At 47.2% G+C, this 16,333-nt stretch overlaps 1 protein-coding gene across 1 annotated transcript in view; it reads left to right on the top strand.

Moving 5' to 3' along the window:
• Window positions 1-16,333, top strand: part of LOC102774778 (myosin-16) — a 67,500-nt gene that overhangs the window by 20,712 nt on the left and 30,455 nt on the right. Inside the window, exons 19-29 of the mRNA XM_015564365.1 lie at window positions 384-520; window positions 1,823-1,904; window positions 3,856-4,029; window positions 5,359-5,586; window positions 7,046-7,150; window positions 9,253-9,339; window positions 9,538-9,683; window positions 10,815-10,905; window positions 11,965-12,021; window positions 12,685-12,771; window positions 14,871-15,125. Coding sequence (XP_015419851.1) covers window positions 384-520; window positions 1,823-1,904; window positions 3,856-4,029; window positions 5,359-5,586; window positions 7,046-7,150; window positions 9,253-9,339; window positions 9,538-9,683; window positions 10,815-10,905; window positions 11,965-12,021; window positions 12,685-12,771; window positions 14,871-15,125 — 1,449 coding nt within the window. The remainder of the gene's footprint in view (window positions 1-383; window positions 521-1,822; window positions 1,905-3,855; window positions 4,030-5,358; window positions 5,587-7,045; window positions 7,151-9,252; window positions 9,340-9,537; window positions 9,684-10,814; window positions 10,906-11,964; window positions 12,022-12,684; window positions 12,772-14,870; window positions 15,126-16,333) is intronic.

Genomic DNA, 16,333 nt, shown 5'->3' with positions numbered 1-16,333 from the left:
CTGCCTGTTATTTAATCCTTATAACAACCGTCTAAGGAAGGGATCAGCATTCCCATTTCACAGATAAGGAACTGAGGCCATAAGACGTGAGAAAACATGTCCAAGGTGACCCAGCTAGTAAGTGCAAGACCAGTTCTGGAGCCTATAGGAGAATCCAAGGGCAAGAGGAACTAAACATTGAGGCTACAGTGGCCCTGCTATTAGAGGTGTCCAGGCTGGGGCCAGCTGATTTTGAGGGGCCTCAAATACCAGCACTAGACTGTGTCTCTTAACTCTTAAAGACCCTTCTGAATCTCTGGTGCTTTGATTTTAACTCCCAACTCCCAAGTTGCTGCTATTGGTGACAGCTGGGCTATTTTCAGATAAGTGTGTCTTTCCTCTAGGTATTCTTCCGAGCAGGCATCCTGGCCAAGCTCGAGGACATGCGAGATGAACGTCTAGCCAAGATCATGACGATGTTACAGTGTCGGCTCCGGGGTTTCCTTATGAGGATTGAGTTCAAGAAGATGCTGGAACGAAGGTAGCATACATGAACACAATGGGCAGGACCACTGAAGCCACACACATCCTTACAAAATGACCAGGAACACCGCCATACACACAGTGGTCAGCTCCATTAGTGACACAGTGCAGTGAGGTGCCAATGTCTTTGCTGGACCAAAGAACCCTGTTTGGAGGCTATAATAGTTTTCCAAGGCTGCCATAACAAAGCCCCACAAACTGGGTGTCTTAAAACAGAAACTTATTTTCTCATTGTTGTGGAGGTCAACCGTCTGAAAGCAATGTGCTGGAAGGCCATGCTCCCTCTGATGGCTATAGAGGAGGAACCTTTCTTGCCTCTTTCAGTCCTGGTAGCCCCAGGCATCTATTGGCATCGCTCCAGTCTCTGCCTCTGTCTTCATATGGCCATCTCCTCTACATGAACACAATAATCTTCCTCCTTTTTATAAGGATACCAGTCATCTTGGGTTAAGGTCCTACTCTATTCCAGTATAACTCATCTTAACCCCAGTAATTTTATATCTGCTAAGACCCTATTTCCAAATAAGGTCATATTCACAAGCACTGGGGATTAGGACTTCAACATACGTTTTGAAAGAGACACAACTGAACTCATAACAGGGACCACCTAACATAAACCCTTCTCCCTACAGTGTATAAGCTACTTTCACAGCCATCCCCTGACTTGCTCCATATGATGATGATGATGCTGTGAGAGGGAAAGGGGAGGGCCAGTACCGCCATTTTATAGATGTGGAAACTGAGGTTAGAGAGGTTAAGGAACTGGGCCAGGTTCATGCAGAGTCAGGCCTAGATCCCAGAAATCCTCATTCCAAATCCCTGTCCTCAGAGTCCTGTTTTTCAGTCAGCTCCCCAAAACAGTAATTAGAAAATATCTCAGGCTGCCCTGCTTGACTTGTGACTGACTCTGGCAATTTGTGGTCATAGAATTAGTCATAATAGTAGCGATGGATAAATAATAACAGTAATGAACTCCTGATATCCAGCATCAGGCCCTCTGTGACCCCAGCTGAAGGCAGGGACATCGATTAGGAGCCCAAGGCTTTGGTGCCCAGGAAGTCACTGGTAAAAGTCAGTCAAATGAAAGTGCAAAGGACAAGAAAGGGTGGATTCCAAAGACTGCTGATGTATGGGATTAGGAACCAATCGGTGATTTCCGGTGAGGAAAGGAAGGGAAATGCAGGAAGAAATGAGTAGTCTGTCTCAGCCTTATGCTGTCTGAAAGAAATGGTTCCATCTGGGAGGCCAGGTCCTGCCACGTGCATTTTAACCCATGCAACCCTGAATTCTCTTTTTGCAGAATTGGCCTGAAAGTCATCCAGCGGAACACACGCAAGTTCTTAGAGCTGCGTTTCTGGGGCTGGTGGAAGCTCTACAACAAGGTGAGGGCTGAGGGCTAGGCCAGCTGGTATTGCTGCTATCTGCGGGTGGGGGCCTCAGTCCTAGGTAGAAAGAGGTGCCTCTTGGGGGTGGAAAGCCATGGGTACTGCAAGGACAGTCTAAAAATGAGAGTGTCTTGGAAACAGAGGAGTCTAGCCTCCTTCCAGACAGGGGCTAATTCTTCCCTCAGAAAAATCATAGTGTCTTCCCACCTTTCATCTCATGCCTAAAAATAAAATACACTTAGAGTGGATAGGAGCCCTCCACTCTGCTGCAGAAAGTGGGCTTGGTTATCAGGCCCCACCCCTGGGGTTGAGGCATCTTCAACTCCCTTAGTGAAGTCCTTGGCTTCAGAACTGGGGTGGCCCCAGGAAATCATGAGATCTGACATCTCATTTCCCAGATTCTTCCGAGAGAGCAGTGAGGGCGGTGTGAGTCAGCCAGGTGATGGGGCTGCTGGTGCATCACGGGAGGCCATGAACTATCCTACTGCATGCAAGTTGAATCACACCAGGTTATGACATCACACCTGGGACCTCCATTGAGAGGGAACACACCACTGGGCACCACAGGAGCCAGGTGCAGGGATGCCACACTCAGCTGACAGGAGAATGCTTGTCTCAAGGGGCAGCCATTAGGACAGGTTCCAGGTCATCTCGGGTGGTTATGAGCTCCCGACTCCGCACACAGAAGCTTCTTTTCCCTCCCAGAGAAAAAGTGCTTTTAAACAATTGGTGCTGACCACAAATTTACCCTAGTAAAGGGAGAATAGTAAGTTCTGCATCCCCAAATGTGCCCACACATAGGCGATTGCAGAGGGTCCTAGATGAGCATTCTCAAAGTTCATCATCACCAGCACATTCCCCACCTGTTCAATGACTGAGCTTTTTTCCTTTATATCAACTCACTGTTTTGATCTTAAAAATTAATTTTAAAAGGAAACTTCATTTCCTTAACCTGCTCTAATCTCATCCTAAGCAAATAGCATCCATAAAATTATGAATTTGACAAGTCCTTTTTCATTTTTAAAATTTTTTCAAAATTATGTTATTATTATTAATTATTTTAAAGTAACTGTGTAACAATAAAATCAAAGGGTTTCAGGGCAGTGCTGGAATCCATCTCACCTGTCCCCTTTGTGTACGGATTACCATTTAGGAAGTCCCAGACCAACAGCTCTTAGGGTCTTTCAAGCAGACACAGTGATCACAGATGACAAGGAGACAGAGCCTGGAAGCTTCCCTGTTCTTTACTAGAAAGTAAAATTTCACTAATTAAACATTCAGGGCAAGGTGCTATTCCAATGAGTAAAAACATAAAATAAAAATCCTTTACTCTTAGTATACTGACTAAATGCTAATCTTATTTAACTAAGCCGGGTAGGATGAGTCAGCGGAGAAAAACACACTTTCACTGAATAAAAAGTGTGACAGCTGTTGTAGTGCCTACATAACCTGTTTATGCGAACTTTGCCACTTTGGAGAGCAGACACAAGAGAGACAGACAGAGAGACATAAAAAAGATTTTTAATAAAACCAGAGAGATGGAGATATGGAGAGAATAGATGATAGATAGATAGATAGATAGATAGGGCACTCAATAAGAAAGAAAAGCAAGGGAAAGCCATGTTGTGGATGTAGCCAGGGCTCCAAGCACACACAGTTTACAAAACAGCTGTAAACACTGGGTGCAGCTAGATACTGAAGACAATCTAACTTTGTATTTCCTGGGATCAAAGAGCATCCTGAGGATTGAATTTAAGAGGAATGGGCCTTCTCTGTGGAGGCCAGACATGCTGTGGCCTCTATGGAAAAGGGCTCTTCCTCACAGCTGCAGCAGGAGTTGCTTTCCACCCCAGTGGGGACCTGAGGACCAGCCTGGCAGAGCCACCACAACCCATCTCTCAGTCCCCTGGCGAAGCCCATCTCCCTAACACCCTATGATATTGCTCAGGTCAAGCCGCTCCTGAATGTGGCCCGGCAAGAGGAGGAGATGAAGGCCAAAGAAGAGGAGCTGAGGAATGCCATGTCCAAGACACAAGAGCTGCTAAACAAGGTCAAGGATATGGAGGAGAAGGTGGCCACACTCAGCCAGGAGAAGAACGACCTCAAAATCCAGCTGCAGGCCGTACGTGGGGCCCTGGGGGAGGGAGAGGAGCTGGGGACCTTGGCAACTGTCCAGACCTCAAGGATTGCCATGAGTCAGGCCCTAGATGGGAGGATGAGCTTCTTGCGAGTTGTGTGCCTCTGGCCTTCTCTTTTCTTCATTGTAATGTCACCCTTGACCCAAATACCAAAATGTCTCTATCAGAGTCTTATTTGCCCTCAGCACACACAGAAAGGCTGGCCCTGCGAGGCTTGTCCAGACAAGATGTGGTGGGAGAAGCCCCCAAAGTGAGCCTGGGTCTGCTGTAGGACCTTGGGAACTTGCCCTCTTTGCCTACTGTTCCTTGCCTGTCAAGTGCAAACACAGCAGGAAGAACAAATGATCCTAGTTTGCATGGGTGCCTGACTCAATGCTTCCCTCCCTGCATTCCAATATAATGACTATAGTCACTGCTGTGAGCCTCCTGGTTTACCAAGGATCCTTCTCTGATTGGACCCTCAGAAATACCCCTTAAGATACCCAATTTTCACATGTATATTACAGGGTAGAAAACTCACTTTGACCAACATTTAGAGACTTCATCAAGGTCCCAAGCCCATCAGTAGAAAACCCACAATTGTGAAGGATTCGATTCTATCTTGGGTCCTTCCTGCTTAGCATAGTTTCTTCACATCCTCTTAACACCCCTGAGGAGTTTCTCCAGCCAAGAACCTTATTGTATATTTGGGAAGACTGGGCCTGAGTGAGAACACAGTAATAAAAGAATCTTCCATTTACAGGAGCACCTCATGAGCTCCATCCCTTTATGCCTCACGGTATTGTTTCCCTTATTTTGCAGACAAAGATCTGAATTTCAGTAAAGTTATGCCATGAACAAAAGCCACACAGCTGGGCCAGTCTTCTGTCTCTGTGTCCAGTTGTTGTCTTACACCACTGGCTCCATCTTGGGGAGACCCCAGAGGATCCCCAGGTTTTCCCTCCTCTACCACTTATTGCCTGTGTGACTTTTGACAGCTCCACCTCTGATTAAACCTTCAGGTGCATCTGATCACCTGGGATCTCATCAAAATGCAGATTCAGATGTAGCAGGTCTCACCTGGGGCCTGAGATTTAGCATCCTAACTAACTCTCAGGTGCTGCGACTGGTCTGGGGCCCACACTCCTAGACTACACTTTGTCACTTTGTGGTACACATCGCAAAGGAGCTCGGAGCTAGCCCACCCCCTGTCCAACCTCAGGACACATTTCGGGGGGTGGGGGGCGTCCTGTCAACCCAAGGACTGCCCACCATCTTGGTCCCCTGTGGGAGCCTGGACCCCTAATTTTGACTGGGGCTCTTTTTTCCATCAGGAACAAGATAACCTAATGGATGCGGAGGAGCGCCTGACCCAGATGATGAAGACCAAAATGGAGCTGGAGAGCCAGATTGGGGACATGCGGGAGCGGCTGGAAGAAGAGGAGGGCACAGCTGCCTCCCTGAGTGCCACCAAGCGAAAGCTGGAGGGGGAGCTTAGCGACCTGAAGCGTGACCTGGAGGGCCTTGAGACCACCCTGGCTAAGACAGAGAAGGAGAAGCAGGTGAGGTAGCCTTGGGCACAATCACACTCCTCTCAGGGTCAGGGAATCCCAGCTCGCTCACCCTGCAGGGGTCACACCAGGAGCCTCGCCACCAGCTACATGGGGATATTTTTTTTAATCCTCACATGAAGATATGTTTATTGATTTTAGAGGAGGAAAGGAGAGAGAGAAAAAAAATAAACATTTATGCGAGAGAGAAATATTGATCAGTTGCCTCCCACACACACCCCAACCAGAGATTGAACCTGCAACCTAGGAATGTACCCTAACTGGGAATAGAACACGCAATCTTTTGATGTACAGTATGACACTCCAACCAACTCAGCCACCCAGCTGGACCAAATGGAGTTATGTTAACTTAATTAAATACAATTTAAAATACAGTTCCTCAGTCAACCAGCCCCATTTTGAGTGCTCAATAGCTACATGTAGCCAGTGCTACTGTGTTGGACAAAGCAAACTGAGAACACACATCCATTGTTACAGAAAGTTCTGTTAGAGCAGCTGCCTAAGGGGCCTGAGAGCTCTTCCCATCATGGTGCCAGCCACACTCAGAGCTGACTGGTTCTCCTCACACCTGGGATTCCAGGCATCTGCATTAGCCTGCTGCCCACTTAGCCTCAGCATCCTGGCCCCTCACAGAATGTCCTGCAGCATCATGTTCACTCTTCCTCCCTTCCCAGAAGAGGCAACCCTATCAGAAGAGTGGGGCCACTTATAGCTGCTCAAACAAGCAGTTAATGTCCTCCAAGTGGCTCCAGGGGGAGCCCACTTGTTGGCCCTTGGCCCCAACACCCGCTTTGTACCTTGTAGGTGTATGGGGTCCATGAGCAGGGAAAGGTAGATATAACCAAACCCATGCCTCTCCAGCTCTGATGTGCACCCAAAACATCAGGAACCTGATAAGATGCAGATTCTGGGCTGGCAGGGCTGGCAGAGACCCAGGACCCATGTTTCCAACACATTCTCGGTCAATGCCACAGCTAACATCCAAGGACCAGGCTTTGATTTGCATGGCCTGAATTGGTGGTCCTCACTGCTTCCCTTACCCCCAAGATTCTGACTTGGGTGATTGGGGTGTGACCTGGGTATAGTATTTCTCAGGCTCCCAGAAGACTCTAGAGCAGTGGTTCTCAACCTTGGCTGCACATTAGAATCACCTGGGAATCTTTTTAAAATCCTGATTTCTGGGCCTCATCCTCCGGAAATTCTGTTTCTTTGTTATGGGGGTGGGGCCACAACATTAGTAACAAAGAAACAGAATTTCCAGAGGATGAGGCCCAGAAATCAGGATTTTAAAAAGATTCCCAGGTGATTCTAATGTGCAGCCAAGGTTGAAAACTACTGCTCTAGAGTACAGCCAAATCAACGACCCTCTCTCAGAACAAGTGCCTCCTCTCCTCCCACCAGAGGTGTTCCCAGACTTAAAGATCTGTCTCTCTCTCACCCGGGTTTCCAGGCCCTAGATCACAAGGTCCGCACCCTGACTGGGGACCTCTCACTCAGAGAAGACTCCATCGCCAAGCTCCAGAAGGAGAAGAGGGCCCTGGAGGAGCTGCACCAGGTGAGCACCGCCCACTTCTCCCCTTGGCAGAGCAGGCAGACCTCAGATTTGTCACCCTCAGCTAGGGGCCCTCAGGAAACTCGCAGACTCTCCCTAGATCTCAATTCCCTCATCAGTGAAGTGAGCATGGTCACATCTTGATGCCTTCCTTCCAGGTTTGTCATAAATGGGACAACCATATAATTTATCACCCAAACTAGGACAGCTTTCAGAGTGAAACAGGGACAACAGACAAAAGTCAGGATGGCCCCAGGCACAGTGGGAGGTGTGATCCCCAGAGTCATAAGAATGAGGTGGGGCATAGGGAAGTGCCCTTGAGCTCTAAAGCACCAGTGAATTCTGGTGCATTGCTGCAACAACAGACATGAGGTCTTGAGGTCACAGGCAGACCCACCCGACTATTTACAGGCTCAGGCTACTAAATACAGAGCCAGTTCTGACCAGCCTCCAGCCCAGGGCACCTCCTAGCGCTGGAAACACAGGTGCAGACAGCGAGTTGAAGCTCAGAACCAGACAATGGACCTTGATCCCTGTGTTTGCTGAAACCTGAACCCACAACATGTCCCCTGAGCTGCCTCTGGAAATACCTCCCTTCAACTGTGACTCAACTATATCAAATACCCAGAGCCACTTCTTATAACAAATACAGCCAATTCTCATGATTCAAGGTAGTTATGTTCTATAAAAATCATCACACACACTGAAATAGCAAAAAACTAAAACTCTGCTCCTAGGGGAAATTTAGGGTTAGGTTTCTGTAAGCCTCTGATCATAACAATTTGTCAACCAATCAATACATAATACATATGATTATGATCAATACATTATGTTGTTTTATGTGTGTATGTGTTTAAAGGCGCCTTTTTAGTACATATTGTTGATTCCTTAACATTGAACCCTTAGTCAACAGCACTCTATCTCATGCCCGAATGAAGCTTATCTACCACGATTTCCTCTGTAAGAAACACACTAGACAGCACTGTGCATGGGTACATTTTTAACAGTGAAATCACCAACAAAAAGCACACAGATGTAAAAACGTGACACTAAATAGACTGTGAAAAGGACACTTGCTTGCAGTCTGAGATAAAACAAGAAGGCAAGGCATCATCTCATTTGAACTCAGCTGAAAAACCCCAGGTGACTCAAGTTTTTCACCATTCCACTAATATCTGTGGATGACCATGAAAGCACCATGAGTACTGATTTGGGGATTACAAACAATTTTAGGAAGTAGGTAAATTAGCAGGTAGATAATCCACAAATAATGAGGACTGACTATTTTGGAAGGCTCTCTTACTATCCTGAAATAAAAATAGCAATAGAGCACCCTTCAACATAAAGAAGAAATAAATGGAAAATAATTTATAATAAATAATAGAGCTGTCCATGTGTAAAAGATAAAGCAGACTGACTAGTAGGTATTGTGAGCAGTGGGCTATCTGCCTGAACCTGTCTACAATGGCTACAGATGGGCACGGGAGGGTGTGTTGGCGACCCAGATAGCAAAGTGTGGCGGCTGTCACTGCTGCAATTTAACAAAACGGTGAATAACTCCCGGGAGATTTTTATAACAATACATATATCATCTCTCAGTTTTCATGGTAGATCATTCTATAAAAATGTAGTATATACTAAATGAAAAAAGTATTTGAGTTATATGTAAAGTTGTGGTGGGTTCTAAGTTCAGAAAAGGATAAATGGCTGTTTTATTTACATGAGAGTCTGGGTGGGACATCAAGCATGTGGACTACAGACTTATTCTTCATGGTGCCAGATTGTCCAGAGCAAGACAAGAGGTCCAGCATCCCTGGAACTATACACTAAGTGACAGTGTGGTCCCCAATAATTATGACAACCAGAAGCCCCCACAGATTTCCACATGCCTGTGGAGAACCAGAGCCCCCCTACTGACCCGAGGGCTTACCTGCTGCTGACGGGTGCTCAGGTCTGCCCCAGCCTCACCTAGCACCAGGCGCAGGCACTCAGTAGCTGTTCACTGCAGTCAACTCAACTCAGCTCAGAAGTGATGGCAGAAAACCAGGTCTGACCAGCTGCTCCTGTGTCCATTGTGGGGAACACGTGTGTATCTTTCCTTCCAGAAAACCCTCGATGATCTGCAAGCTGAGGAGGACAAGGTGAACCACCTGACAAAGAGCAACAGCAAGCTCAACACCCAGATCCATGAGGTAATGCCCACAGCGACCAATTCTACACTCAAGGACAGGGTCCTCAGATACATTTTTGGAACTGGACTGACACATTCCCCAGTTTTAAAGCTCCCAGGAAGTGAGGGCTCTTCTGATGCCACAGCTAAGGAACTAGGCCCAGTCTGGTTTCCTATTGTGTTCTGGACCGAGGCTCACCCTCCTCTACTTTCTCCACAGCTGGAAGATAACTGGGAACAAGAAAAGAAAATCCGGGCAGAGGTGGAAAAGGCTCGTCGGAAAGCTGAGAGTGACTTGAAGATGACCATTGACAATCTCAATGAGATGGAGCGGTCCAAGCTAGATCTTGAGGAGGTGGTGAAAAAGTACGCCAATGCAGTCATTTATTTCTCTGTAATAATATTAGCAATATCTAGCACTTTCTAGATGGTCCCAGGCTCCAGGCACTGTGCTGAGGGATTTACATGTATCCATGCCTGTCACCAGCACCTCCTATATGGCCAGGCAGTGTGCCCACCAGGAAGGCTACAGGGAGAAAGGAGTAGGGGCTGTCCTGTCTACAGGGCATCAGACATGGCCTATTGGATGATGAAAAGGAGACTTGTTTTAAGCAATGCATGCATCTGAGGGCAGAAAGTTTATAGAAACTTATAAACTGGGCTCTCAAAGATCACAAGTTGAGAGGGTATTTTATCAATATCACTGTGGCAATAACATGGAGAAAAGATGGAGTAGGAAAAAAACTAAAAGCGGGAAAACAATTGGAAGGCTATTGCAATAGTCCAGGCATAAGCTTGAACTAAGTAAGAGGCTGAGGTAATGGAGATAAGGAGTAAGGTAAGGAAAAAGGAGTAGAATTTGGATATTACATCTTTGAAGTATACGTTTCTAAGGCAGTTTTAAAGTACCTCAGACTGCTATGAGGGGCATAGCAGCAAAATCTGCATCTCAGCACATATCTTCTGTGGCCCACCCAGAAGGTGCATGTGGCCTTGCCCATCCTCCTCATCTACTCCTTCTGTCATCTTAGTTTTCATATGTGGCTTCTTGACACATGGAACTCACACATCAGAAGGAGACAGCCTTTTGTTTAAAGCTTTTGGGGGAAATTTTCTCTAAAAAGGCAAAGCATTAACATGATTCTGTAGTCCCTAGAATTTAAAGTGCACCAGAGCAGTGATTTCTGTCTGGCTTGTTCACTGATGTGTCCCTAGAACCCCAAATGATGTCTGGCACATAGTAGGTACTCAATAAACATATATCAAATTAATAAATACATGAGTGAAAGAATAAGTGAATGAAAAGCCAGTGGAATAAATTCTGGGTCTCTGCAGGGTGAGTCCTTCTGGGCTGTCACCCCAGAAGGCCAGGGGGTTAGGGGCAAGTATTTTTCAGCAGGTTTAAAGCCTCCTCTGGCAGCCCAGTCCCTATTCTCTGGTCAGCTAACTAGTCTACCCTCAGAGCTCTTCCTCAGGAGATCAAACCTTCTTTTGCAGGAGGGATATGGAAATCAATTCTGTCAACTCTAAATATGAGGATGAGCAGTCTCTGAATTCCACACTGCAACGGAAACTAAAGGAACACCAGGTATGTCCAGGACCAAGAAGACTGAACCTGCCTTTTGAGATGCGCTTCCTTGTACCCTTTTCTCAAAGCAGCTGATTGGCTACTAAGTTTTCCTAAGGAGCAAGATTGTCACAGAGTCCTTGGAGGTGACACTGAGGGTTAAATTCAAAGTCCTTACAATGGTTAAAATGCCCTCTACGATCTAGCCCAGTGATGGCGAACCTATGACACACGTGTCAGAGGTGACACGCGAACTCATTTTTTTTGGTTGATTTTTCTTTGTTAAATGGCATTTAAATATATAAAATAAATATCAAAAATATAAGTCTTTGTTTTACTATGGTTGCAAATATCAAAAAATTTCTATATGTGACACGGCACCAGAGTTAAGTTAGGGTTTTTCAAAATGCTGACACGCCGAGCTCTAAAGGTTCACCCTCACTGATCTAGCCGCTGCTTCCTCACTGACCTCATCATCCACTATCCCCACCATCACCACCATCACCATGCTGGCTCCAGATGGGCACTCACGTATCCCAGCCTCCCTCCTGCCTCAGGGCCATTGGTTCCCTCTGCTTTTGACAGTTAGCTCCCTTCCATTACCTCCTTTTTTATTTATTTACTAAAGGCCTGGTGCACGATCAGGGCCATCTGGGCTGTCTCACCCAGTCCCAATCAGGGCTATCGGGGTGGTTGGCCAGAGGGAGGGACCAACGAGGTTGGGATGAGCCAGCAGGGGTAGGGGGGGAGGAAAGGGGGGAGGGAGGTTGGCTATGGGAGTGCACTGACCACCGGGGGCAGCTTCTGCATTGAGCTGGTGGTCAGTGCACATCATAGCGACTGGTCATTCGGTCGTATGGTCGCTTAGGCTTTTATATATAAAGATTTATTTTGTTGTTGTTCATTAGGTTCCACATATAAGTGAGATCATATGGTATTTGTCTTTCTCCTACTGGCTTATTTCCCTTAAGCATAATACTCTCCCCCATTATCTCCATTCTAAAAGGCTAACTGGGTAAGTTTCCCACAGAGTTAAGATAATCCCCCTTAACCCTCTTCTTCTGCTTACTTTTCTGCTAGGCCCGAATTGAGGAACTGGAGGAAGAACTGGAAGCTGAGAGGGCAATGAGAGCCAAGGTAAATGACATACTGCTTTTACCTTTCCTGAGTCAAAGGGCCAAATGCCAGCTACAATCCAACCATAAGCAGAAACAGAGGACAGGTTTCCAGTTGAAAAGGCCTCGTTGTTTCTTGAGCACCTACTGTGTGCCAGGCACTGTGCTACACGTGGACATTAATTATCATGTAAGATGCAAAGATGCTGCTTGTGGTTTGAAACCAAGGAGAGAAGGCTAGCTCTGCCTGGGACAGGTGGTGGAGGCAAATTAGCTTAGGAATTCAAAGACTGAATTCAACAGGCTGAGGCAGGGCGGAATTTCAGGCCAAAGCAACAAAATAGCACCTACCTGCACAGGAACAACGGTGTAAAAGGAAGAGCAAAGAGTGGAGGGAGGGTTGAGGGCAGGGATCCTACAGAAGATAAAACCATAAAGATGGTGGAAATAAATCATAAGATGCCTAAACTCCAGAATCAGCCAACTGGGCTGGGGGGGGGGGGGCAAGATGGGCACTAAGGCCCACCCAGTGCAAGGAGAAAGACAGACAGCATCCTTCACTGAGCACGTGTGGTGGCAAGCAGAGTGCAGAGCTCCCCAGGCGCAGGCCCCTGGCCTCACAAACACCATGCGGAAAGAAGGACTCACGGATGGCTTCAGTCAGTGTCATTCACTCTTACCCCAGGTGGAGAAACAACGCAGTGACCTGTCCCGGGACCTCGAAGACCTCAGCGACAGGCTGGAAGAGGCTGGGGGAGCCACTTCTGCTCAGGTACCATCCTCGGGGAACCTGGGAACCCCAATCCTGCCTGCCTACCGGGAGAAAAAAGTGCTGGATGATAAACAGTGGGATAAAAACCAGCTGGTTTTTGCTGAATTCCTGGGGCTAGCTTGAAGAGAAACTGATTAGTAATACAAAGTAGGCAAGAGAGAGGCTGATTTGGTCCACTTCCTTCTGGGGCTCCTTAGTGGCACTAATGGAAGCAGGATTTGGATTGAATACAGAGGGTGGGTATTCTAAAATACAGTGTATTGATAAAAAAAAAACTTTGAGGTACAGTAAGGCCAAAAGATGAAGAGGGGATTGCCATTGAAGAGGTAACAGTGACCTTTGAACAACACAGATTTGAACTGCATGGTATATTTATACTTACTTTTTTTTTTCAATTGACCCACATAGTTCAAACCTGCATTGTCCAACGATCAACTGTAGTTTGCTACAGTTCCCTAAAGCGGGGGACATGCCAGACAGAGCCACACAGGGAAGCACCCGGGTCATTCAGTGGACAGAGGGAAGGGGAATAGGGAGCAAGAGCCTTTGTTATGGTTTCTGAGGAAGGCATGGGAGCAGGCTTAGATTGGCTAGTTTGGATCATTTTGGAGGGTTCTGGAGCATTGGAGCCATCCCTAGTTGTCTAGTACTTGGCCATGGGTGATTATAGTAACTGGATAGTAGCTGAGAGTATGAGAGCCACATAAAGGAAGGAACTGGGGGGTGGGAAGGCTCTAGATTGGTTGGTGGTGATTGAAATTGAGTTGTTTGCTATCTCTGGGAATTAGCTAAACCTGGGAGGGTCCATCCTTTTGGAGTCAGCAAAGCCCCAGATGTCAAACACCAGAATACAGAAAATATAGACCAGGTGACTACAGTGGGGTGACCCCACACTCCAAGAGCACCCCACTGAGAGGCGAATGGGGGCTGGAATCTGAGCCATGCCTCCTGGGGTGGAATGTGTCTTCCTCTAACTCACATGCAGGCATCGTGGAGACTACCAGAAGCCACATGATACTCCCATAATTTCATGAAGTCAGCTCTCTTGCAAATGTGGACCCTGGATTAGAGCAGAGAGCATGAATGGCATCCCTTATCACTGGAAGGCTGGATATCTTTTCCTTTGGGCCCCTGGACTCCATGTCCTGTTACTTCATCATCCTGGCCACAGTCGGCTCCTTGTGGAGCTGAACTGAAGCAGGTGTCGCTCTGGGGTCAGATCCTGGCAGAAAACAAAATCATCCCAGATGGTTTGAATGAGGGGGATTAACAAAGGGACTATCTCTAGCATTGCAGGGAGTTAAGAGAACAACAGGGAGCCATTAGAGCAGTGGTTCTCAACCTTGGCTGCACATTAGAATCACCTGGGAATCTTTTTTAAAATCCTGATTTCTGGGCTTCATCCTCCGGAAATTCCGTTTCTTTGTTATGGGGTGGGGCCACAACATTAGTAACAAAGAAACAGAATTTCCGGAGGATGAGGCCCAGAAATCAGGATTTTAAAAAGATTCCCAGGTGATTCTAATGTGCAGCCAAGGTTGAGAACCACTGCATTAGAGCAAGAGCAATAGCTAAGAGGCTGCCTGGTGGGATCCTTCTGAAGGCTCTGAGAAAGAATTCATTCCAGGCCTCTCTCCCAACTCCTGATGATTTGCAGACAATCTTTGCTGTTCCTTGCTAATAGCTGCATGGTCCAGTCTCTGCCTCTCTCATGGCCTTTATTTTATGTGTCTCTCTGGGTCCAAATTTCCCTCTTCTTATAAAGACAACCAGTAATTAGAGATTAGGGCCCATCCTAATCCAGTATAACATTTTAACTTTTGTACATCTGCAAAGATCCTATTCCCAAATAAGGTCAAATAAAGTATCAGGGTTAAGATTTAAACATATCTTTAAGGGAAACATAATTCAACACACAACACTATCTAAACAAATCCTATAGGCAACCACCCAGAGGCTTAGGATTGATATTTCAATCAGGGCATCTCATTAGTGGGGTACAGGAATATCAAAGGACCATTGAGCAAGTGAACAGTGTCCACCCCAAGGAGACCAGTGCCAGCCAGTCCTGCTAAGCTTTGCTTCTCCTCTACCCCCAGATTGAGCAGAATCGCAAGCGGGAGGCCGAGCTGCTGAAACTGCGGCGGGAGCTGGAGGAGGCAGCCTTGCAGAGTGAGGCAACAGCCTCCACCCTGCGCAAGAAACACACAGATTCCATGGCTGAGTTGACGGAGCACGTGGAGAACCTTCAGAGGGTCAAGTCCAAGCTGGAGAAGGACAAGCAGGTCATGAAGGCCGAGATCGACGACCTCAATGCCAGCATGGAGACTGTGCAGAAGTCCAAGGTGAGGGAAGCCCCCTCCCAGAACCACAGGAGGTACCCCAGCATTGGCTCTTACACAAATATTCCCTGAGTCCCCAGCAGGCCTGAATCAAGGTTTAGATCAGAGGTGGGAAATGTCTGGCCTACGGGCCATATAAGGCCCGTGAAATCATTTGGTCTGGCCCTGCCAAGACAACCAAGGCAGCACTCAAAATTCAATAAATCTAAGAGCATTTTTCATAGCAACATAAATTTATATTTGGTGAATTATATTAAGTGAATCCTATATAATAAAAGGCTAATATGCAAATCGACCGAATGGCAGAACAACCAGCCATTATGATGCACTGACCACCAGGGGGCAGACACTCAATGCAGAAGCTGCCCCCTGGTGGACAGTGCACTCCCACAGGGGGACCGCCGCTCAGCCAGAAGCCAGGCTCACAGCTGGCGAGCGCAGCAGCAGTGGTGGGAGCCTCTCCCACCTCCGCAGCAGCACTAAGGATGTCTTACTGATGCAGGGAGCGGGCCTAAGCCATCAGTCAGACATCCCTCGAGGGCTCCTGGACTGCGAGAGGGTACAAGCTGGGCTGAGGGACCACCTCCCCCCCGAGTGCACAACTTTCATGCACCAGGCCTCTAGTGATATAAATATCCAAATGGCCGTTGGCAGAAAAAAGGCTCCCCACCCATTCTAGATGTTGTGAATGAAACCGAGGTGAACCTGTCACAGACCCCTCAGACTGTGTATGTAACCTTGGCCAAGCTACATAACTGTGCCTCAGTTTCCTCATATGTAAAATGGGGATAATAATAATCCCTGCCTCAAAGCACTTTTGTGAGGGCTACAAAAGTTCCTGGCAATAAATGTGTGCTATTAAGCTTATCATTACATTAATATGACTATACTAGAGGCTCAGTGCACAAAATTTGTGCATGGGTAGGGTCCCTAGCTGGCCAGTGATCAGGGACGATCGGGGCCTTCTGGCTGCCAGCCAGGGCCTTCCTTTGTTCTGTGCCACCCCCTGGTGGTCAGCACACATCATAGTGAGTGATCAAACTCTGGTCCTGGTCAAACTCCCGAGGGGACAATTTGCATATTAGGCTTTTATATATATAGATCCTCAAGGAGTTGGAAACCTAGGAACCTACACTAGGGGAACCCAGGTGGAAAGAAGGGAAGGCCTGGCCTGGGTTCCCCTGGTACATGCAGCCTTCCCGTATTTCCCCACTGAATGC

The sequence above is a fragment of the Myotis davidii genome, unplaced genomic scaffold (assembly GCF_000327345.1).
Source record: "Myotis davidii unplaced genomic scaffold, ASM32734v1 scaffold159, whole genome shotgun sequence".
Lineage (NCBI taxonomy): Eukaryota > Metazoa > Chordata > Mammalia > Chiroptera > Vespertilionidae > Myotis > Myotis davidii.
The sequence above is the reverse complement of the archived record's forward strand: the minus strand, read 5'-3'. Positions and strand labels throughout refer to the sequence as shown.